At 36.0% G+C, this 25,138-nt stretch overlaps 1 protein-coding gene across 2 annotated transcripts in view; it reads left to right on the plus strand.

Moving 5' to 3' along the window:
- The window catches only part of LOC124165632 (glycine receptor subunit alpha-3-like), a 94,226-nt gene extending 71,337 nt beyond the window's left edge, over positions 1–22,889 (plus strand). Inside the window, exons 3-11 of one of the 2 annotated variants that reach the window (XM_046543106.1) lie at positions 10,525–10,592; positions 12,152–12,166; positions 12,869–13,092; positions 14,698–14,780; positions 15,455–15,589; positions 17,385–17,576; positions 18,219–18,287; positions 20,571–20,743; positions 22,367–22,889. In XM_046543106.1, the coding sequence (XP_046399062.1) occupies positions 10,525–10,592; positions 12,152–12,166; positions 12,869–13,092; positions 14,698–14,780; positions 15,455–15,589; positions 17,385–17,576; positions 18,219–18,287; positions 20,571–20,743; positions 22,367–22,597 (1,190 nt within the window). In that variant the 3' untranslated portion in view covers positions 22,598–22,889. The remainder of the gene's footprint in view (positions 1–10,524; positions 10,593–12,151; positions 12,167–12,868; positions 13,093–14,697; positions 14,781–15,454; positions 15,590–17,384; positions 17,577–18,218; positions 18,288–20,570; positions 20,744–22,366) is intronic. The other variant, XM_046543115.1, reaches the window with a different exon arrangement.
- The last annotated feature ends 2,249 nt before the right edge of the window (positions 22,890–25,138 follow it).

Genomic DNA, 25,138 nt, shown 5'->3' on the forward strand with positions numbered 1-25,138 from the left:
ACTTTTTAGACTGGCATTTTCTTTCGATACTTATCCAGAAGTACCATTGATCGTTTATTTCTTATTTCTGCAGTTCATTCTAGTAATATTTTTGCAATGAATGATAGTCACTTATATATGATTTAACACTTTCCCGGCGAACAACTTTTGAAAAATCTTCTCGGGATACCGCGCGGGTAAGATTATAATAGAGCGCCGACGTTTCGGGTACCGACTGGGCTTCAACGGTCACTTCGAATTTTCTATCAGTAGCCGTGAGAATGGGTAGCGAGTCGGTACCCAAAACGTCGGCACTCTATTATAATCTTACCCGCGCGATAGTCACTTCTTTCCTTATTTCTGGTGCTTCAAATCATTTTTATATTTGGAACTTGTGTGTGTGTGAATTAGTTGTTTACATTTTAGTTGCACAATAAGTTGGCATGAAGATTTTCTAACAGCATTTTATAGAAATATGGGGATGTTTCTATAGTAGTAATGCTAATTAACACGATTTGAAGCAGTATTTCTTTCAGTCATCAAATTCCATTCAAATATTTTACAGTACGCAGAAGTCCATTGTTATCTATTAAATATTTAACACGGAAAGTGAATGGAATGTATGAAAAAAATTAGCAATTTATTTTATTAGCCCTCTCATCCACTTGAATGCGCCTACCAGTAATGAATGACCACTTAACAAATTAATTTTTGTTCTTTGAATCCAATTCTTCATCCAATGATAACCGTGATGCGACAATGGTCAAATTCATTCTACACAACTCTGCTCATGCGTTGCGACAAGAAGGAAGCAACGACACACTTACCGCCGCGTTCATTCTCAGACCAGCTGGGACAAGAAGAAGATTTTTGCACGATACAAAGCCATTTTAGCACTCTGCAAACTGTGAGCTTTTGGGTGAACACATTTAAAAGTTCAATTCAGGGTCATCCGTACGGTCAAGTATTACTGAATGCGGTAGACCGTTAAATCAATGAGGATTACATGTGGTGGTACGTCCGTAGAATTGTAATGGGGACGAGTTAAAAGTTTAGATTTTCCAAAAATGTTCCCTTCGATCTGAAAAAAGATCGACACTTACTTTTATCGATCAATAATTTGGGTACGCCTTGGTTAGGAGAACGATTTCTGGCCAACACTATTAAATTGATTCCAAAACGTAATTAAATCACGTATTGGACGCTATTTGAATGTTCCCTTAGCTTCCTCTTTTTCCCTAAACGAGGCTTTTATGCACATTAGGGTACGGAATAGCATTGCCGTGAAGTTCCTTTAATCTGAACTCTAAACGCCCGTTGGAGAGAATTTTATTCTTCCTCACTGGATCGTGAAAATGTAACCTTCTGGTTTCTTTAAATCCAGGACGTCTAACCTAATTCTTAGCGCTGTCCTCTTTCTTCGTGTTTGTTAACGTAGGGCGTTAGACGCGCTTGTGTTAATAAACATGCTAATAATTTGGAATGGTGATTGATGTTTCTGGAACTCGGAATCTTTTTCCTTATTTTTCTCTCAAAAACAGCATCGTAAACACAGACAAATGGTGTGACAATTCTTTCCTTTCATCCTAAAAATTATAATTTTTGTTAAGTAATGTTTGCAACAGGCGAATTATTCTTTGCTTCTTGATAATTTTTTGCGAATTTAAGAAAAAAAATGTTTTTCTTTTCTGAAAATAATATCGTATAATCAATTAAAATCGTTCAGTCATTACTTTCCAACAGTAATCAGCATTTGAGCACTATTAAGCTGATTCACAAATATAATCTACATCTGGGATTTGGTTATTTTCTGCCAAAAATGACTTTAATCCCCAGCAACAGACTATAATTTTCTTGCATAAAATATATCTTAGCAAACATATCAAAATACATGCACTGTGTCAGAAGCTTTTCCACTCCACTCCAAAACATAATTCTTGAATATAATAGGCAGTAAATTCGCAGATGATATGCCATTGGAAGGTAATGTTTTGACATAACCACCCATTCCTGGGGGATTGTGCTGAAATTGTTCCATATTAATTTCGGCTTGCAACCAAGAACTCAACCACTAATGAAGTAATAAGATATTCCCTGGTAAAATCCATCCCGAACACACAAATAACACCCATCTGGATGGAAACCTACTTCTCCCTATTGGTTTTTAATTAAACAAAGGCGAAGAACGATCTTTCACGAAGTTCCATGCGTTATATTTGCGATTATTCAGTGTATGTTATATCAATTACGATTTTTACTGTTTATTAGGCTTTTAGTTTTCTGAAGCATTCAAACTCCAGTGTGAACCGCACCAAAATCAAATATTTTTCGGTGACAACGTTTTACTCAAATCAGTGAATCTTCTCCCTCTCGACTCATTTCTATTGCCTTTTGAAATATTCTAAAGCCTCGATCGACTCAGTAATGCGGCTCCAGAAACTAATGATGATACATACAGATAATATTTTTGAATGTGCTTCCACATGCCTCTTTATTGCGTCATTGTTCTTTTTCCCTTTCTGAGGTCGGGTCATCGTTGCTTGAAATCATCTTTTCACCATCTCACATTATTGGTACCACTAGATGCAAAAACATCGTGTAATGACCAAGCGCGAGTGACAACCTCATTTCTATGTCATCAACAGCTTCTCAAAAGACATGTGGTGGTTTCATTCTTGTTCTATAACTGATGAACGCAAGGAAATAGAATGATAGGGACAGAAGAAATTACCTCGAGCTGGAAACAAAATTCCGCATCAGGCAATATTTGACACGTGTTGTCTCGAAGACTGCAGAAGCCATTTCGTGTGGAACACAAAGGCGTGCGAAGGATCATAATGTAACGGCACGAGCTGCGTATTTTACGACACTCGGCGCCGGTGGTCGCGAAGGAGGGGGAGGGGTTAGGGAGGAGAAGGGATTGAAAAGCAGTTGTGATGGAGGCATTAACGAGGTGTGCGTGGCAAGAGATGGCCCTAGTAGTGTTCAGAGTCATTTTCCATTCTGGCGGTTAGGCTCGGAGAGGTTCTCCACGGGTGATTCCCGCAAAAGGGGCGCGTCATCCCATAAAATTTTATTGGCAGTGAATGGCGGTGATGACAGTTTGCATATCGAGCTGGACGAGAAGAGGATAGGAGAGGAAGATGAGATGAGGATGTTATGCCCCAAGAAGGTGTTAAAGTCATTGTTCGCTTTCGCAAGTGGAGATGACAACTACGGTTCCCGCTTATTGCCTATGAGAGAACTGGTGGACAACCATGAAAGAATTATCAATTAATCCCATGCATCAGAGCGAAGGACTCAACTATTAAAAAGCGGGGAATGCAAATTCATTAAATTGTGTGATGCACAAAAATAGTAGTGATTCAGAATTTTTTTGGGAAAAAGGAGTTGTCTGGCTACCTCCAAAATTAATAGTTTGTTTCCTGTATATTTAATTTATTTCATCTTGTTAAGAAAAGTTTTAAGAAAGTAGTAGAGAAGTTTAAATACGAGCATAGCGACTTTATTTAGTACTTAATACTTGAGAGAACATGTGCGGAAGCTAGGAAGTAATTAATCCCACAAATTTGAGTCAATCTTAGAGAATGTATATGAACAGAAGTAATACTTTAATTAATAACAAAACACTTTGAGGCAAAAAGGAAATTTACTTTCTGGAATGATATTTGAACTAGGCTACGGTAAACTGCGGTCTTTTGCGCTCTTAGGGTTGGGTATTCAGGTATAAATAGAAAGAACCTTGGCACTTTTAAAGGTTCCCTTATCATCAAAATCAAATCATGTTCCCTATGGAAACTCCACGCCTTGTATTTAGGGACTCGAGCCCTGGACCCCAAGAAGATAAACTAAAAATGTGTCTTCCTAGCAAGCAACCCAAATAATGAACTTTTTAAATACTCTCGGATCAAATGTTAAGCTATCTGGATTTTGACAAACTCATCTGCTGAATGGAGTGTAGTGGTATGTACATTGAGATGCAAGGTGATGTTATGTACGATTAAATGGGGTTCTTTATCGCATCACTTCATGGAGAAAAGTAATAAGGCATTGAAGGAGCAAGGTTATGCATTTTCTTGCACGGATGACAGTCTCAATAGAATTGTTAGTTTTCGTCTCAAGGTAATCCCTTCGTAATTAGTTTGAGATTAGATTATGTGTAGATGGCTATTGCTAGAATTTGATGTTGTTATTAGGAGCTGAAAACGCTTCCGTGGATCATTTTGACGGAAATTTCGCTTCCTGAGAGACATGGGCTTTCAGAGTAAGATGGTCCTCGAAGTACTTAGTCTGTTATTCTGATGACAGTTTGACTCGTTGATAGGTTTTGATTTAGTCTCCGAAATCTTAACGCAAATGACCGAAGTAACTAACTAATATTCAATCCATTTTCCTAAATTTCCTAAACACCTCAAGTGGTAATCATAACTCTGTTGTCTGTAACCTAATGTTGCGATAAATTCCCTGGTAACTTTTAGATAATATAACGGATATAATAAAGTAAGTAATAGAGATATTAAAGTATAAGCTATGTTTTTTTTCCAATCCTAGTAGAGCCAAAGCCATTTCAAGCAAATTCCGATAAATTATTGTTGAATGATCAGTAGGCACCACATGAAAATCGACACAAATATAAGTAAGATATTACAATACATGAGAAGAGAAAAATTCAACGCTAAAGTTAAAATGATGAAATAAAAAATTAGAAAATTGGAGTTCGAAACATGAAATTTCTGAAGCAAAATATAGAACGATGGATGTAGCAAGAAAGAAATTATCAGTGAAGTCGCCTAGACGTAGACGTGTACTTCATAAAGAGAAGGTTCCAATAAAAGAAAGAAATTCATGCACGGAAGTATGGAAAACATTTATAACACCTGGATCGTGGAAATAATAATAATTTTTAACAAGTATAATAACAAGTTTATTACAAGGATATTTGTTTGAATAATACATTTCATGATAACATTCATGACAGATTTTAACATAATTGCAAAAAAATCCACATTTGTTTACATGATTTTAAATACATTGTATAGGAATTGTTTTAATTGTATAGCCCCTGCTAAGCATTTTGCTTATCAGCAGGTTCCATGATAATCCTAACCCTTTCAATGCACTCATTATATGTTTACCCTGAGGCAACATATAATATATAGCCACCGTTAGATGCAAATATCATTTAAATATTATCCTCAAATAAAATCACCTTTAAAGATTTTGACACAATAATACACATCTGAGCAATTGTAATGCGTCAGTTCTACATTCTCTCCATTGGATACTTTTTTAACTTTGTCTTCAGTTCTCTAATAGTTTGATTTTCATAAAAATAATAATATAATCTATTGATAAATATGAAGAAGAGGAAGAGAATAAAGAGCGATGAAGATAAGAATACATAGGAGTGAAAATATAAGCGTGTAGAAGAATTCAGTGGAAATCTGCGCCAATTCGGTTCTTGAATAGTTGACCAGTGATAATGATTTCTATCCTCATATGCACATATATTTGAGCGTAGCCAGCAAGCAATTACGAAATGTGTTGTATAAGTGTGAAAATCTTCTAAGTACATTGACACATTACTCATGGCTTTAATAACGGTAAAAAAAATATGTGGCTTTAGGGGATTTTAGCTCAAAAGGAATATTAACGACTGGAGTCGTCATGTTTGGTACATTTACACCGCAATTATTTTGTTTCTCAATAATTTTTTTTTCGAAATGACACTCATTACGAACACAACCAAAAAAAAAGTTTCACGCTTGGTAAATTCCTGATGAACTTTACGAAGGTGTAAAATATACATGGAGATACTCCACTTTGTTATTCTCACGATTTTTACCAACTCTCGCGTGAATCAATTTTTTTCGCAAAACGCAGCCATCCACGCGGTATTTTTTTTTCAAACCTTGCAGTCCATTGTTATTTTGGGAGGTAGAGTGGTTCTCGGAGGAAAACAAAAGGCTCTTTTTTAGAGAGAATATGAATTGGAGAGGGAATGATGGAGTGGTTAGAAGCGTCAGCGAGGTCAGATTAGAAGTGACAGAACAAGTGTTTTGTATAAGTCGCAATTGGGGACCATAGCGGCCTAGTGGACAGAGAGCCCTGCTACTTGAAGGTGCGCGTTCTAATTCCGGTTGAAGCCATCATATACCCCAAGCACAAAATCCTAGAAGCGTGGGAAGAAATATACAGGCTTTCCGTATCCTGAATATGTGAAATTGTCCCGCCCATGAGGTAGTCCGGGATGAGCTCTAACCTCTCTCTATGTGAGACAGTTTTGAGGAATTTTTGGATTAAGTACGTCTCCTGCATGATCCCAGAAGCGTGAGGTGAAATAAACTGGCTTCCCCCACCCTAAATATGTAAAATTGACACACCCTTGAATTAGTTTGGGGTGAGCTAACCATACCAATCGTAGTTTTGATTCATTGTGTGAGAAAGTGATAAGGTATTTTCGGGTACGGTGAGTTTTTTGGAAAAATCTTTCTTCAAAATCTTTAGCAAAATATGGTTTTCTACATTTCACGTTTCATTTTTTATCACATAATTCGAGATTTTCTACCGGTAAAAGTAAGAAAACGTAAAATATGTTGCAACTTCACCCGACCTGTCCCCACGCCCACATTGAACCTCCGACTTCAGTCCTGAAAATGCCTAGGCCCTTTCCTTTTCGCCCAAATCTTCTTCTCCTCCTCACAATCCCTGCCTGCCCAACGTTCTTCCCTATAACACTGTTTATAACATCTATCTTCATCTTCATAGGTCTCCACCCAGACCATCTGTCCCGTCCCAATGTCCTCCTTCCGAACATGCTAAATTTTCTGGTATCATTGTTCCATTTCCTCGATATTCTGGTGTTCACCCCGTTGTGCACTTACAGCTACCAAGATGTATTTTGATACTAATGCATGACATTGTATTGAATGTACTTTTTAGCAAAAACTGAGGGGATGCAATGTTTTGAGTACCATATTTTTATTAAGGACGTCAAAACGCATGAAGAAAATTGTCGTTAAAGTTTTATGGCATGCAAATTTGTTGCATAGTGTTATCATTGAATTAACACTCTTTCTCCCACCTACTGCGAGCATTATTGCGTTTCTAATCATTCCTTCCCTAACCACTCCTCTCTCCATTTTCCCGATTCTCTTTCATTCCCTCCAACATATCCCCTTCGCCCGAAAACCTCCCACTCCACCCTCTTTCTCCCTTCGCCCCCTACCCTCGTCACCCCCTGCCCCCAAAGTTGCCTCTCCTAACCCACCTTGCCTAGCACTTATCCGTTCTTTTTTGGCCATTATACTTTATTGATCTCTTTTGCACCCATATTCCGAAGTTTTATCATCCCACCAATCACCAAAACAATGAACACAATGCTTTTGACCTAGGTGTGCTATTAATTAAGCCATTTTTCAGGTACGATTATGCATTTGAATCGGAATACTCTTGTTTATAGAATTCTAGTCCAATTTTTTGGCCTATGTTTCATTTGGAACACATAATGGGCATGAGTTTTAATTAATGTCACAAATTTCATTATTTGACCAGATTGAGTCCATATTAAATTGTAGAAATTAAACGTTTTATCGATTCATTTCGGCAAACATCACTTGCTGTTCATAGTCAGAAATAATATTTAATTTAAATTTCTCCGACCTTTCACTTAGCCATGACATTTGCGTCGCCAGAGAAGAGATCCTTGCTGGGAAAATATTTCCAAAATCCACCTTATCTGGAATGCCATTGAAATATTCAAAGTCCGCTGTGGCAGTTTCGGTGGGGACCAAAGAAAAATGACCAGCAAAAGGGAAACATATAACCCAGGATTTCCAGAGGGCTTCGTCGCCACTTCCTGCTCCCCAGCCCTCGGCCATGCCACAATAAATTCATAAACCTCTGTCCTTAACTCAAAGGCGTTTTTGCTAGAGACCTTTGCCTTTGGATCAGGAATGTCCAGTCAAAGTGAGCAGGTTTATTTTCGATGCTGAGAATCTTTTGATGAATTACTTAACCGCCTAGCTAACTTGGTTGTACCTTCTTCAGATAAATGTTTAGAGAATGTTGTTTTTTTATACCTTATTTCGTAAGGAAAAGTTAGGTTTTGCCACTTGAGTGAGCAGGCAATTATGTTCTAGGATAAATTATATGATTTTGACGAACTGACGCGCAGTATTGGCTAATTGCTTGAATTGAATTTGGTATTTGGAACGTCACTGCAATACAAGGGATTAAAAGCCTCTTTGCATGCGAAAGGCAAACATGAATGATTCCAAATAAGGTCATATTGGCCAGGGTTCGAACTATGAATGCCTAGAAGCTATGTTATGACCAACTTCAAGCAATTTCACTCCTCCACCCCACTCGCAAAGGTTATGTTCGACAAAAAGTGTTGAACCTGAGATAAGGAAAGATGGTCTGGATCGCCAGTCTGGTTCAACTATTGTATTCCATATAAAGATAAAAACTTTCTTTTCACATGACTCTATACTTGCGCATTAAAATATGATATATACATCCACTTAAAATAATAATTTGGCCTTTATTTGACTATAAGAGGTTAATAGTCAAGGAAAAGCATAAGAGTAACGTCATAGTTACAGTAATCAGCAAGCAATTCTATTTGGTGGATTATTACGAAAGACTCTATAAATATTATATATATTTATTTGTTATTGATTAATGATATGCAAATTTATATTCATGAGTTTTGGTCTTCCGTGCGCTAACTCAATTTATAACAGCGGAACGGCCTTGGGTACAGAAAACAGCAAGATACCCATGCGAAGTATACCACTGAGATTTTCCAAAATGCCAATTTAGAACAATGGTTAAAAGCACCCATTTTTCCGAAGAGGCACGCGACGCAAACCTGGAAGCTATACGGTCAGATTGTCTTTAACTCGCTCACGGTGCATATTTTTTTTACTTAGTTGTTTTTTCCTAAACTTTGGAATTATGTTTTTAATTAGTTGTTTGAAATTAATAACCACAATTTTCGCTTTCAAAATCATTATTTTTGGAAAAGATTATTTATTATTATTATTATATTCTATCGATTGAGGTAGGTTTCCATAGAGTAATAAAGAAGTGATCTGGGAGCCTCCCTTTCCTCTCAGCACTGCCTTCTTCAATTCACTGTAAGGCGCACTTCCTTTCAGTCCATCTAAAAATCCTAGTCACTTCCTTCCCCTCCGTCGTTTCCCTAAATTCAACCCTCTAACACAGTTTTCAACATCCCCTCCCCGCTAAGTACTCCTCCCATCCATACCTTCTGTCTCCTCCTTAACTCATCTAAAAGCTGCCTCTCCTCGCCAACCATATCCTTCGTTGTTCGTTTTCCTCTCCGTCCATTTCACCTTCTCTATTCTTCTCCATACCCACATCTCGAATGCCTCCCATCTTCTCTCGTCTTCTTTTCCCAGTGTCCACGTTTCCGCTCCGTAGAGAGCTGCACTCCAGATCAAACTCTTCACTGACCTTTTCATCAAACTATAATATAACGGTCCTCTCAGAAATTCCTTCCTGTTCATGAACGCCTCCTTTGCTAGTGCAATTCGCTTTCTGATGTCCTTTCTTCTGTGTGCGTTTTCCTCTAATTTGCTGCCCAAATAGTTGAATTGCTCTACCACCTCAAGTTTTTCCCCACCTACTTTTATCTTGAGTCTCACATTCCTCGCTCGCGATGCTTTACAAAACCGCATTACCTTAGTCTTCGTGATTAATCCTCATCCCATACTCCTCGAACCGCTCGTCTAACGCATCCACTAGAGCCTGCAGTCCCCTCGCTGACTGGCTAATCAGCGGCTGATCATCCGCGAACTTAAACATCATTCCTCCCACTTTCACTCCAGCTTCCATCTCGTCCCACGCTTCTCTTACCATCTCCTCAGAGTATACTTTAAAAATCAGCGGCGATAAAGGACAGCCTTGCCTCACACCTCGGCCAATGCTTGCCCACCCAGATTCTCCGTCCGCTACCCTCACTTGCGCAGTCTGGGCCATATAAAGATTACGAACCAGTCGTCTATCCTTCCAATTTGCACGTATTCTCTTGAGTATATTCATTAACTTTACATTAATTTACTTTAACTTTACCCAGTTCACCCTATCAAACGCTTTTTCAAAATCCATGAATCTGGCATATACGCCCTGGTCATATTCTAGTTTCCTCTCCACGAGGGACCTCATTATTGCTATTACATCACGAGTTTACTTCCCTTTTCTTAAACCAAACTGATTTTCACCCAAACATTTGTTTGCCCTCGCCTCCATTCGTCTGTTCAATATCCTCAGTACCATTTTCGCCGCATGCGATATCAGGCTGATAGTCCCATAATCTCCGCATTTCACAGCTTTCTTCTTTTTCAGTAGCGGAATTAAAACCGTCTTCACGAAATTAATAATGTTAAAATAATCTGCAGTGGTCATTACTCAGTGACTTGGTAAAAAATTATTGCATTTATTTATGGCAAAAAAATCTCATAGCCCCATAGTATGTCTCGTAGTTGCTCGGAGATTGATATTTTTTTTCTATTGCAGATAATGCCACCACTGTCATCTGTGAACTGTATATTCGCAGCTTTGGGTCTATCAGTCCCGTAAAAATGGTAAGTATGAATGGTGAACCAATGTCATATCTATCCCCGAAAATAAATTTAAAAAAAACCGTTGTTAGGTTTCCTTCACTATACCTGCAAATAGTAGTATGTGCGAATTAGCAATGGCTTGTGAGGCTAAACGTCCTAAGTACAGAAAAATTATGTCAATAATGATAAATTTCTTTTTATTAATAATAAAGTAAAAATAAAACACAGCCACTAACGCACTCTCGCTATGCAAAAATTGTAGAATTGCAAATTTTATTAAATTCCAATTTATCTTTATGTAAAATTAAATTGTCTCAGACCTTCAACCGTTTATCGTAATTTGAGTCATGATAAATGCTTTATTTTTCTTGTTCATCTTCGCAAAAGATGCGATCACTATATGCGATCATAATACATCCATGATTATTCAACTGTGTACATAAATCTACGTTTATAATAGGATAATTATTTTACATTCTATATCCTTCACATTTTTTTAACATGCATCAAGAATGTGTTCGCATATAATATTCGACATCTCATCGTTAGCTGAATTTATAGGGGAAGTCTCAACATTTTCTTCATTTTTTTAGTCATGATAAATGAGTTTGTAACCTTTATTTTTTTCTCCCTCCCAACTTTGTTATATTGATATACGCGCATTTCTTAGAGTTACTCTTAATGAATTCTCAAGATTCTTGTTCATTTTTTATTTTAAGGATCAATTTGAAGAAGAAAATATTCCAACTCCTTGTCATTTGGTACTCTCAAATTGGCTATAGTTATTATACAATTCATACAAAAGGCCTCCGGAAAAAATTTATACGTCTGAACAACTCAAACAGTAGAGAATTTTCTAGAGATATTTACTTGAGATTCAAGACAATATCCAGACTTCAAATTATCAGCATTATTTCATTAGTATTGGCTTTATATAGCATTCGCTCAATTTTGGTTCCACTCTTGCTGAATACCATCTTAGCATACGACTTGCAATTCATTCAAATGATGCAAGTAGTTGTTAAATATCCGTTTAGGTAATTTTAGGGTAAAAGCTATGCATCTTAAATATCATTGCATCCTTTTAATTATTATGTAACGCTAAATATCCAGGTTTCAAAACGTTATAGATTGACTGAATGCCTGTATATCACATCGATTAGTAGATATTGTGCTGAAGTCATTTTATATTTAAATTTTAATACCTGAATTTTAGGTCTGATTATAAGTTAATAGCATAGATTTCTAAAAATACTGTGTGTTTCAGCCATGTAGTAATATATATTAATGTTTTAGAGTGTTGATAAAATATCCTCGAGCTGATATTTGTATGAAAGCAAACAATACTGTATCATAATATTGCCATGCCATTTGTAATGAGAAAAAAGTTTAAAAACATAAATGTGAATAATGTTACATGTTTTACATGAATCTTATATTTGTTGCTATAGGGAGGAAAATTATGCAATATGATGTGTATCCGTCTGTCAAAAGTGAATTTAGTTACTCTTGATGAGTGAATTAAGACTACGTTAAGACTCAATGTTGTTTTCTTCCATCTGCATTCTGGAATGGCCCAGGGAGGTGATTTGGAGGTAAATTTAGATACTAACAGTCTAAATTTCAATATTTATGTTAGCTTTAAATTCCTCTAAATACCTCATTTTTTCCGATTTCTTTTAAGGAAGTTGTGGCTTTTTGGTGTCATCTGTTTCAGTTTATTATTTAATACGTTTTCATAAACACCATGCTTCTTTGGCAACGAATTCTCCGTATGCTATTACAATGGAGCACTTGCACTCATTATTTATCAATCGTTTTTCGCTTTAAATGATGGAGAGTAATTGAAATACATTTTCTCCGATTTCGAGTTACTATCGCTGAATCTACGAAAATGTATTTATGCCTAATTGTGACTTCAGAGGCATTAAATAGCGTGGAAATGAGTAGCGGACTTATCGGCCAGTTCTGCAAAGTTAATTTCGTCACGGTATTAACGGATAAAGAATTTTTGTCATGGTTCGCTTTGCTATATTGTTTAAAATTGATGTCATAACATAACAGCTTAATCAATTCTTACCATTTCCTTGCTGTTTGTGGCTCACGTAGTACATGATACGAAAAAGAATGACTCCATTAAGCTACTCCCATTTATTTTTTGATTTTTATATGATATAATCATATCAAGTTATTGACTTCATGGTCTTTCTAAATTTATTGAGGTATTTAAGAGAATTAGCCTTGCTAGAGGCATGGTGAAATTAGGAGAGAGAATTTTTCAATTTCATTGTTCTCAGGATTATGAGGTGGACTTGTACCTGAGGCAGAAGTGGCAGGACGAGAGGCTTAAACACGCCGAGATCACGGAGGCCCTGGACTTGAACGACCCCAATTTGGTCAAAGCAATCTGGAAGCCGGAGGTGTACTTCCCGAATGCCAAGCACGCCGAGTTCCAGTACGTTACCGTGCCCAATGTCCTGGTGAGAATAAATCCGGACGGCGGAATATTGTACATGCTCAGGTGAGACAGCTAACAGCTACTTACTTTCATTGGCTTAACCTAAGTGGATTTGTCAATTATTTATACGCCGTATCACATCGAGGTAGTTGTTTTTTTAAATAAAAACTAGAGTATAATAACCTCACTTCATTTTTTGATCGTCCTGGTTGCCAACATACCCATTTTTACCTAATCTTGGATACGAGGGTAAAATAAGGAAAACATTTCATACGTAATGAGGACTTTTCTGTTAACATTGTGTTTCTTGAGTTACGCTTCGATGCGTGGAATGTAAAAACCATGAAAAAGATTAGAATGGAGAAATTATGATTTTTTTGCCCTATCCTCCCAATGCTTGGATCCAATTTGTTAATTTCAAATAATGGAACAGTCCAGACAGAACAGACTGTAAAAGACCACAACCAATTTTGCTAGAAATCCTACCGTCTAAACTGTCAGTTTATTTGCCTTTTAGCAACATATGCGCACATATATCTAAAATATAAGACATTATGGGATATGAAGTGAAAAATGGAAACATGTTTTTGACAGCAGTATTTTTTCAGAGTTGCCTATCAGTTAAACTTATTTAAATTGCTTTATTACGTGAATCTTTGGTCTAATTTTAATAAATAATTGACTAGGTTTGCGTTCCTAAATATCGTTTTCTTTCAGAATATAGTGACTTTGGTTATTAAATTTTAAAATTAAAATCCTTTTGAATATTTTCAAAACCTTCTAGATATTTTGCTGCCTAAATTAAGTTTTCCATTGCAGACTTTAGGGATATACGAGATCGGGGACCTATTGTAGCTTTAAGGTCTATATATGTTATGTCCTCTTTTCCTAGGGTCCAAAATTCCTCATAATTAACTGTGCACATTCTTTGTGCAATATCTTATTTCATTCAAATTGATGAAATAACTTCAAATACGTTCTTTTAAACAGTCTTCCTGAAGAAAATCTTCAACATATTGAAAAAAGCAAAAGATATTGCAAATACCAAACAATAAGTAGAACTTAGTAGCTACATTTGCCGTTTTGTTTAATTCTCTTCGCTCAAATTTGCTTTTCTCCAAAATTCCTTTGTTCTTTAAAGGTTAGGGGCATAAAGTTTTTCCTCATCTTTGTCATGGGAAAGTCCGTGGAAGGGTCATTTTATTTTATAAAATCCATTCCAAAGAACATAAAATATATGTTTTTTCATGAACTAATCTGTATTTTTTTCTTCTTTCTAAAAAACACGGTAGGTATAATTGGCTAATAAATCTGGTAGAGTTTTCAAATTGAACCTTGGGTTCAAAGAGGCCTTTAAGAATAGAGGGCTTTTTAATGTTAGGCCTTTTTTGATTTGCCATTTTTTGTACTTTTTAGGCAAAAGGAAAATAGATAGGATATTCTCTATGGTCTTTGCGGGAACTTTTACGTATAGTCAGACATCATATTTTAACTTGTCTTTTGATTTTGTTCAGAGCTTGACAGATGTTCAATGAAATATTTTTTTGTTTTTAGTACGTTCTAACCAAGTTCTTATTGTGAACTAGCAGTATATGAAGCATTTATTCTATGGAGATGTGCATGCACCTTATAATATTCCTTCAATGCCTAATTTATCTCTTTTTTCAGATTGAAGCTCACATTTTCCTGCATGATGGACCTGGCAAAATTTCCTTTGGACAGCCAGATTTGCACAATGGAAGTAGCCAGCTGTAAGTGCAATGATTTTTAAAACTTTTTTGCGCAGCTAAATTTTAAATCAGCCCGATATAACGTTGTAGTTAATTTTGATGTGGAATGTATGGCAACATTGCTTATTCTAATGATCCAGTAATAGCATGAGACACTTGATCCAAAAACTCTTGAACCTTTTAGAAACGCACGAGGGTATAAGACCCGATTAAATTTAAAATTTAATGCTGTAACATTCACCTGTTATCTTGTCAGCAAAAGGCCCTTAAATATTTAGAGCAGGAGTTCTTTGAATTTTAAATAACCCTTGTTGATTTTAATGAGGTGAACTTTCATCATCAACCTTTACCTAACTAACAAATAATTAACCTTTCATAGTATTTTAGTGCCACGCAGAGTGTTCCATTTTTGCATGGGTAATCTCCAAGTACTACGTCATAGGGATGGAAAAGAATAAAAGCTTGGAGTAGCGGTTGTTAAAAGCAATTTGAAATGGCAAAGCAATCAGCTTAAATCACAATTTGTGACCAATTGCCTTTCGGAGATTTTTGGCTGCAATGGATTTGTTCACTATCAAGACTTTCCTATATAAGATTAACAAGAAATAGGGAAAAAATTTCCTATCCCTTGTAATGTTTCGTTGTGTTCACGATACAGCAGAGCATGACTTATTTTTTCTTCGTTTTTATTTCAGTTTCTAAGACAACTGAGGAGCTACGGCTGGAATGGAAAAACTCTAATCCAGTGATCATGGGAAAGGGACTCAGAATGCCACAGTTTGAAATTGTGGACATAGTAGCCTCTGACTGTCAGGAATCATTTCAAATCGGTAAGCCATTCTGCATCAGCAACTTTCCACAGAAGGTCCTTGCCATAAATCCCTAGTATTCATATATTTGCATTTGAAACAGTTTTTTGTACTCTTCAAGTAATCAGTTTTATCCCCAAGGGTCTATGATGTGGTGTTACCGATCCAACTCGTTGCTTTTAAGCATGTTTAATGTTGTGCTATTTATGAAGACCTACCATTCAGACTGTTTTTAATCTTATAAACTGCGAGTTTATCATGGTAATAAATGTAAATTTGGTCGTATCAGTCTCCAGGTTTACCTGATAATAATATGGCCCAACAAGATAATTAAGACTTTAATATTAAGAATTTCTGTATTCTTCTTTTCAATGTGACATTATTGATCAGTTGAACTAAAATGCTAGCCAGTATGTTTATTCAGAGTTATTGTATAGTATTTCGTTATTTCCTTTCAATTTGCGAATTTTATGATGCATTGGTAGTCCGAAATTAAAAAAATAAAAATTAAGCACATCAAAACTACGTTTTTTAAGCTTAAGTTTAATTAATTCATTTTTAAAACTAATAAATGTGGCTATTCAAAACCTGCGACAAAAAGTACTCAAATGACTCCAAATTAATTTAATTTCAATGTTGAGGAACGCAGACTAAAATTCGTAGTGAAAATTAAATTTGGAAAATAAAATCTTTGATAAACTTAGGTGCAATTTTGTTCATACATTCTTAAAATAATGCAATTTAAATTATAAATTTATTAATGCTAAAAATTTTAAGAAGCTTTTCCCTTTAATTTCAAATCCATAGCGTCATATTACTGCATTTATTTTGCACGTAAATGAACGAATTTTGGCATTCGAAATAATTATACCATTCCATAATAAATGCTGAGGTGAATGTTCCTTTCTCTTGCAGTTCATTGAAAAATCAAACTTTTGACGAAAATTTAAAGCTATAATTTCAAAGAATACATTAAAGCCTTCATTTATTCCGCACTAAAACGTTGTGTGCCCTTTCCAGGTTGCGGTGAGAAATCGTAATTGAGGCGTTTGATTTAAAACAATAATGGACTTATTTTTGTGACCCAAGCACTCTGTAATCGATCTTTGAATCTTTTTGTCGCTGTGCCTATCGAAACATACAGAGTCGCATGTTCGTACATTTATAGCTAATATTATAGCACGGTCGTTTTTTTGCATTATAAACAATACTCTTGGTACAACTCACGCGTTCTAATCATACCTGTAAGGATGTAGTGTCCATCGCTGCAGCCATATGCATTGCAATATTTATTTCAGCTGCTACCGCTGGGTGCTCAGATTAATTATTGCGAATATTAATGAGTATCTTCGACAGATCGTGAAATTTTTGCCAAGATAATTGGAATAATTAATTGAATGTGTCCCTCATATATACGTGTTGGTTCAATTAATTATGAACATGACGCAAGGTGCTTGGTCATTGCCCTAAACCGAAGATATTTATTTTCTGTTCAATATCAACTTTGAAAGTCAACCGTACATAAAATTAATAGTCACAGGGGACTGATAAATACCTGAAACATTATGATAAATCAGAATATATTATTTTTTCAGTGTACTGTAAATTCGAATACATAAATGAACGGGAGACCGAGTCCATAACTCGTATGATCGGTGTGTGTGAGTGAGATGTGTCTCTCTGAGTATATTGGTACTATTATCAATGAGTGATCCTAAGGTTTTTCTGACACCTATCTTTTCTTGTGCAATATAAAAATGTATATATGTAACTCTTATTTTACAATTTCATGTTATATCATCATTTGTCATTGTAGGAAACTACAGTTGCTTGGTGGCAGAGTTTTATCTGAGCAGATCCGTAGGATTCCACCTGGTGCAGAGTTACCTCCCGACCCTGTTAATCGTGGTTATCTCTTGGGTTTCCTTCTGGATGGACGTCGATTCAGTTCCCGGACGCACCACCTTAGGCGTTACGACACTTCTGGCAGTTTCTTCCCAATCTTCGGGTACGAAGGAAGCTTTTATTATACGCCTCTTATAATTGTGCATTTTAAATATATTGTGCCTTAAATCAATTTATTTACCTAATATATAATAGAATGAAGAATATTTGATTTGTCTCGGCTATAGTGCGACGTATGCTATACTATATTGATTTCTTATTCGGCCTTCCGAATGTGGAATCATTCAATAATTTTGAAAAATCGTTGTAGAATGATTATATGTTTCATTTAATATGACATTTGTGTCCATTATCGTGCCTTTTTATGCCTTTTATTGTGCCTATTAAAATATGATTGCTAGATAATATTGATAGACACTCATTAATATGAGCTCTTCTAAGAAATTTTAAATGGAGTAAATAGTAACGTACCACTTTGAGAGCAGTTTTTTTGCGATCTTAAAACTTTGTTGGAAATAAACTTAATCTGCGTGACATCCATCTACTAAACTTCAGTGAACTAATGTCTGTGCTAAAGTATCCCAAATGTTATGGCAATGAAACAGCAATGGAATCTTTTATTACCAATTTCGAAGTAATTGCAGATTTAATTCAATTAATATCATTTTATTCTTACTCACTCAAACATGAATGGAATCTGTTTACACAATTGTATTTTTATATTTACTTTTTTATGTCTCCCTAGGGATACAAAGTGGACTACCCCAAGTCAGCTACATTAAAGCTATTGATGTCTGGATGGGAACATGCTCAGGTCAGTAGGAATATACTACACCAGTGGTACTGATAATATTGGTTAAATTTTCCGATAAATTAATCTCTATTTAGTTTTCCACATACATTAATGTGCAACAAATTATATGCCGCAAATTCACTTAGTTTCATGAAAACAGGTTTTCGCACGTTTTTATCTTACTTCACCATCACCATTACAATTATCAGTTGGGTTCGATATTTTCGATCAATTTCTGGTGGTTTAAATTACCTACTTCTCAAATCGTTAAGCACGCATTGATTTACCTTTAAAATATCAGTTATATGAGGTAACTATGCATAGCATGACGTTGAACTAATGATAAATTCCAATATTTGCTTGGATCCGAAACTTAAGGAGGCTCACATGCGTGCTTAACCACAGCTGCGGCCAAAGTAATCCGAAAGATGATTTTCAAGGCTGGGCTTGGATATTGCATCTTCAACTATTAGAGCTATCAGTCACTGTGGAAATGAAAACCCGCGTATCGAAGGTATCGGAATTTTCGGAAGAAAGTAATCAAGTGGGTTGTTGCTAGGCAACGCATCCCACGCTTGATCCCTTTCACTCGGCCCGTGAACAACGTAATCGAAACTTTCCCCCGCGTTCTCTCCATATGCGGTGGATGTGTGATTGAAACTTACGTAAGGAACCAAAGCAATGAAATACAGCTATCGAAAATTTCTGCCTTACCCATTCCATTCCCGTGTCTACCTAACAAGCACATGCAGTGTCTCGCTGTCGTTTCGCCTCGATGAGAACTTTCAATCAATGCTGAGCGCGGGAATTATTTTTTCTGACGATTTTTAACGTGCGCGATTCCATTGTCTTCTCGGTGGAATGGAGCCCTGCTTTCATATATTTGTATATGTTGACCCGTCATACCAGGTCGAGCCTCCGAAATTTTTCTCCGATTTCAGGGTTCCTTTCTTCATTTTGCAAGAATTTCAATCAGAAAATTCATTGACTCAGATTCCTATGCTTCGGGTATTCTCTATGATTTGACTGTAGCTTGGTTTTAGAGATATATTTGTAGAAGCCGAGGGTACTTGACGACATTATTAAATACGAATAGCTTTAAATCAATATCGTATTTTGAATTTATCTATACCAAATCGATCTTCGAAACATGCAATATTAATATTATTAATTAATATGATTTCGGAGAAACCAAATAATATAAAATTCCGGGTAGAAAATAAGGTTTTTTACATCACTTTAGGATGCTTCACGTAACATGAAAATGAAAGTAATGATGAAAATATCAACCAAAATAAATTTGTTATGATTTTTATATTCATATACCAAGCAACTCTTTACGTGCCTAACTACTCGTGCCTCTTTAAGTGCGTCCAAATTGAAAATTATCGGACTATAAAATGTTAAGAAATGCTTAAGATGAATTTTGGGATGAAAGAATAAAAAGATAGAATGATATTTCAATAATTGTGATTAATCGTATCAGTTGTTGAAATAGAGAGATTTCAATAAATAGCTGGTGTGATTGTAGGTCTACCCTTTCAATTGACAAATAAAGCTTATTGGTGGAGGGATAACTGAATGTGAAAATAAGTTTTCACGCATTCACTCGCGCGGATGAGAAATTATTCAATAAATTTGCGGAGGAAAAGTCAATTGACACATGCATACTTTGGAAAACGCCAGCCCTTAATAGACGATTGAGGTAGGACTGTACTACTGGTTTCTCCCAGCACCTGACACCCATAAACTTTTCCCGGGTTCACACGGTGTCTAGAGCACTTGCAGGAAATACTGAGAAAGGAAATGCAGGAGAAACTGTTGTCTCCAACACAACTACGACGCGGTGAAACCGGGAATATGTAGCCTACATCACCACCGCACCGCGGAAGCCTTCGGACCAACTTAAATGCTGAGAAAATTTTACAGACAAAGTAGGGTATTTCTCTCCGATAGAGGCTTGGTAAATACGATTTCCGTCTCTTATTCTACATTGTAGAATTGACGGGCCAAACTCTTGTCCAAACGCCAACTCTAGAATTCTTAGCGTCACGGTGGTGTAACTGGATGCATATTTGATCGGAATTCGAAAGTTCAAGGCTCCAACTCTGCCCAAGCCATATCATTTTGTCACGGTGAATTTCATCCTTGCTGTAAAATTAATTTTACGATGAAATTAATTTTGTGCAATGAAAGTCATACTGTGTGCATTTGTTTAATCCTCCTCATTAAATTCCATAAATTGGTTTGCTTCACTGTAACGATCAAGTTACCTTTATTTTTTTTCTTTCAACTTATTCGCAGCTTTTGTCTTCTGCGCCCTGCTTGAGTTTACCATAGTCAACTACATGTGGAGGAGACTACCTGATGTGCACTACAAGGCGGTTGCGGCGGCCACGGCGGCGGCAGCACCCGGCGCCGGAGGCCTCGTCACCCCCGCATCGGTCAATGGGGATGCACCGCCATCCTCCACCAAGGTACCTCCACCTCCCATAAATACCAACCGTGAAGTATTCAGATACGAATATCGCATTTGATTCAGTACTGTGAATTCCCGAATATTATCTTGCCTTCAGTAAATGTATGATTTATCCTATAAACTCTGAATTCATTTGTCTCAGACTTGGCTACATGGAATTTGCTTATCATAATGATTTAAAAACAGTAGCTTTGTATTTCCGCATGCTTTTATGTATAATTTCTACTTGCAATGGATGAATTTTTGGTTTAAATGCAGACATCTAAGCAAACACTTGTTGAAGTCGTCCCTAAAAAATATTCTGCACGGGCACATACAACGCCTCCCCTCCTCGCCGAAATTAAAAAGATAAAAGAAACACTAAGAGTTTCTCGTGGAAATTATGGTTTGAAAAGCTAAGTGCTAAAAATTAGTGGTGGATTATCCGAAATCCCTTCATGCAATCTAGGGACTATGCAAGCCTCGGGAAGTGCTCATTTTTACGGTTTGAAAACAATCTAAAACTAATCGTGTTGCGAATAAAAGCGTTTTGCAATATTATCTGCGTCACTGCTAAAAGCTTTTCAACTATTCAAAGCAAGATTTTTCCCGCATTGATCAACTTTTGTGCCAATTTTTTCTAAAAATTCTCATTGATGCTAGATTTTTATGACAGTTTGCAGAATTTTTAATGATAATGGATACTTCTGAATGGATTACCGTGGCGTCGTATAACAACCTAATGACACTATTAATACCGTTTATATATTTATCATGACGGCTTATATCTATAATCAATGTTAAATATCGTGTTCATAAATTTTAAAATGTGATATTTTCTTCTTACTTTTCGACCAGAGAATATTGTTAATATTAAGTGGTGAATTTAAAGTTAGAGCTACAATCATGCGAGTTTAAGATGAGTTTCAAAGAGTGAGGTGAATATTACCGAGGCTGATTATCGCTTTAATGTTAATTCCAGACATCTTTCCCTTTTCGTAACGAATGTGCTATTCTTTTAGTAGATACGGCTACGAAGGGCGCCTCTTATAGTACTAAGTAGTCACTATTTGCATTACTCCTTTTCTTCTGTAATCCTAAAATATGTTTCACTATTCAAGGCAAGGTGTAAATTATAAAGAAAACTGTTTTCAGAAAAGATAACAAGACCCCACCGTTAATTTCAGCTATCTTAAAAACCATACAAGGGCTATTCTCTCTCCTTAGTCTTCTGATATACTTAAAACTACTCAATACAATGCATGGACCACTGGCTTTACGAGGAATATGCCTTGGGGAGATGGAGGGGTTTGGGGGGCGAGCCCTTCTCCCCCCAGTTAACGGGAAGAGTTTTGAATACTGACATACCTGGAGATACATTTTACACCATTTTGGCACTTAAAACTTGGATTTCACTCGTAATTCTGAGGGAAAACATTACTATATAATTTTCTGATTTATCCCCATATCCCCCCTATAGTTGCATTACTGGCATGGACTATAAAAAAAACTCTTTGCATAACAATTGCCTATCGTCAATTTCGTACATCCTTAAATTTATATTCTGATCATTGTCTTTATCTTTTACTTATAACTTTTGAGATATCTTTCCCATTCCACATTGAATTTGAAATCCTTGCAGATGCGGCGCGTCGGGTCGGACCCTTCCGTGGCCTGTGCCGCTGGCATGGTCGAAGTGGTCGGCATGGTCCCATGCTACGAAGCACACCTCCCGCAGCTCTCGCCGTATCGGGAAGTGCCCATCTACTCCAAAATGTTGGCAAGAAAAATCGACGAGTGGTCCAGGCTAGGATTCCCTCTGTTTTTCGCCACGTTTAACCTTATATACTGGCCATACTACATGTTGGCTTAAGAGCAGATGGACACTCCTTGCACATGTGATGGTATCACAAAACTATCTTTTGAAGGGAGAGGTAAATACGAGTTCTACAAACAGAGAAAGAATTCATTGGCTGAAGCATTGGGTATATCCTTCTGTGAAGGTGAGTGATAATTTGTGCGACAAATATACCCTTTGCCCCGACACTTATAACGGTTAAGGCATTGATATCACATCTTTTGATTGTGGTAGTGTAAAGAGAAATATGTTTACTTCTTACGTGGAGGGACACGTCCATTTTCCTGGAATGAGAGAGAATATTTTCTGCATCTTGACCAAACCAAATGTATTATATTCTATGACCAAATCCGTAGTATGACCTGAAGGTAGAGGACTGTGGTAATGGTAAAAATTTGTGTATCAGATATCACGTGAATGGAGGAGAACTTCATTCAAATTATTTAAAAAAAAATTATATTCAATCTCTATCTTTTTGAATGTAAATTGAAATTATCTACAATAAATATATATATTAAGTGTAAAAATAAGCGTCCCCATTATGAATTTGAAAGTACTTCTATCCAAGGTATTTTCAGTGTCATTTTACTGGCATTTTAGTTTGTAATTTCTCGTATTATACTGTGAAATGTGACTTCTATCATTTATCCTTGTCTTCTTAAATTCTGATTTGGATTGTCTTCTCCAGAATAGGCGTGAATTTTAACAAAATTAAAATGCCCATAATATTTCTGTGGACTCTACCTCGAGGTATCTTTATCTATTTTTATGAACCGTAGGTCCATAGTTTGGTTAGGAACAGTAATTTAAAACAATATTTTTAGGAAGAACTAAGGAGTATTTTGGTGCATGTCTTATAGATATTTTTATTTATTTACCATCTCAAATACATTTTTCCAACATATTAGGACATTTTTGGATGGTGAAATAGTAAAATGTGATTTTAATACTACATAGTTTCTCTTCCGTACTTAAATCAGTAAATTTCTATATCTCCTAACATTTTATTTAAGACAACTGACGAAGCATCTGATCGATTATGAAGCTTTACTTAGTGTTTTTCGGCAATAAGCAATATTATATTTTTATTGCCCAGTTACTGGGAAAAGAATTTCAGGCTATAGAATGAATGTCATACTACGCACATCTTCATAAAATGACAAATCGAGGTGTGGTTTTCTGCAATCACCAAGTTTATTCAAATTTATTTTTCAAAATTTCCCAAAGGGCATTAAAGACGTGGAAGATTTTTTTAAATAAATTGGTTAAAAAAATATTTTTCAAAACAAATGTTACAACTTTGTAATAATTAAATCCATTATAATATGTAAATGTTCTTTTTGAATTTGTTTCAATCAAATGACTGATATTCAATTTATTGCATAAACTCGCTGTAATGCACTATTCAATGCATTTTTTAACATATTTCCCTACTTATTACGACTATTAATTTTACTTGGTGGTATTTCATCAATAATTATCGAAAAAAACCTTTACCAGTACTTACTACTTGTATTTTAAAGAAGACGAACCGGATTTAACTTTAAAATCACCTTCATAACAATTCTTAATCACAATTCATAATTATCACAATTATTAATCTGTTAATTTTAACCTGTTCACATGTTAAAAATTGTGTCTGATGATAATTATCCGTCGTAACCCAACCATAACCGGTTGCCAACAATAAAAATAAAGTGGTATCGGCATGTTTTTCTTCAAATCTTTATCTTTAATTTTTTTACCAGAGGACCAGAGATTTTGGTTCAATTAAGACAAAAACATTTATTCCGGGATTAGGAACTACCTGAGATGTAAACATCCAGGAAATCTAAACATTTCCTTTTTTCTTTCATTCTTGGTCTCTTTTTTTTGTGAGTACATACGCTACACTCCTTTTTTTCATCAAAGGACATTTCCATCACATTCATCCCCACGTAGATCATTCTACTGTTTTTTCTCGTCCTTCCTTTCTCCCATTGAGTCCCATTTCAAACATTTTCAGGGCACTTGTACAAAGCATCGCTTGTTCTTCCTAGTCTCTTTTTTATATTTCCTTACTTCTCCTTCCGCACTTGCCTAAAACTTTGTGTCCATTTGCCCCAGCCTCTTTTTCACCTCCCTTTTGTCCGACTTTTAAATTCCATCCCTCATTTATATTCGCCGTCAAACACTCATTCTCCACTTTTATTTCCTGGCGACTCAAAGATGCTCTTCTTCCCACTCCCTGTCTCCACTTCAAAACACTGTTCCAGGAATTCTCCTCTCATTTTCTCTCGTGACTTTTGTCCTTTTCCCTTCTCGCAAACTTCTCCCCGATATTAAACACACTCTGTCTGTTCAGAAACTCCTTACCTCTACCTCCTTATTTTCATTCCCCCTAAGCACGCTTTTATCATTTTCACTCAGATTGAGAATATTCGATCACTAAAATCCGATTCCAAAAATATGATCACTTTCGTGTTAATTTCATCTGCGATAATATCCATCAATATTCATTTTACAAATCAGAGGATTGCAATAACAATGCCTAAGAACTTTTATTCTTTCTGTACA

The sequence above is a fragment of the Ischnura elegans genome, chromosome 1 (assembly GCF_921293095.1).
Source record: "Ischnura elegans chromosome 1, ioIscEleg1.1, whole genome shotgun sequence".
In the NCBI taxonomy this organism is placed as follows: Eukaryota; Metazoa; Arthropoda; class Insecta; order Odonata; family Coenagrionidae; genus Ischnura; species Ischnura elegans.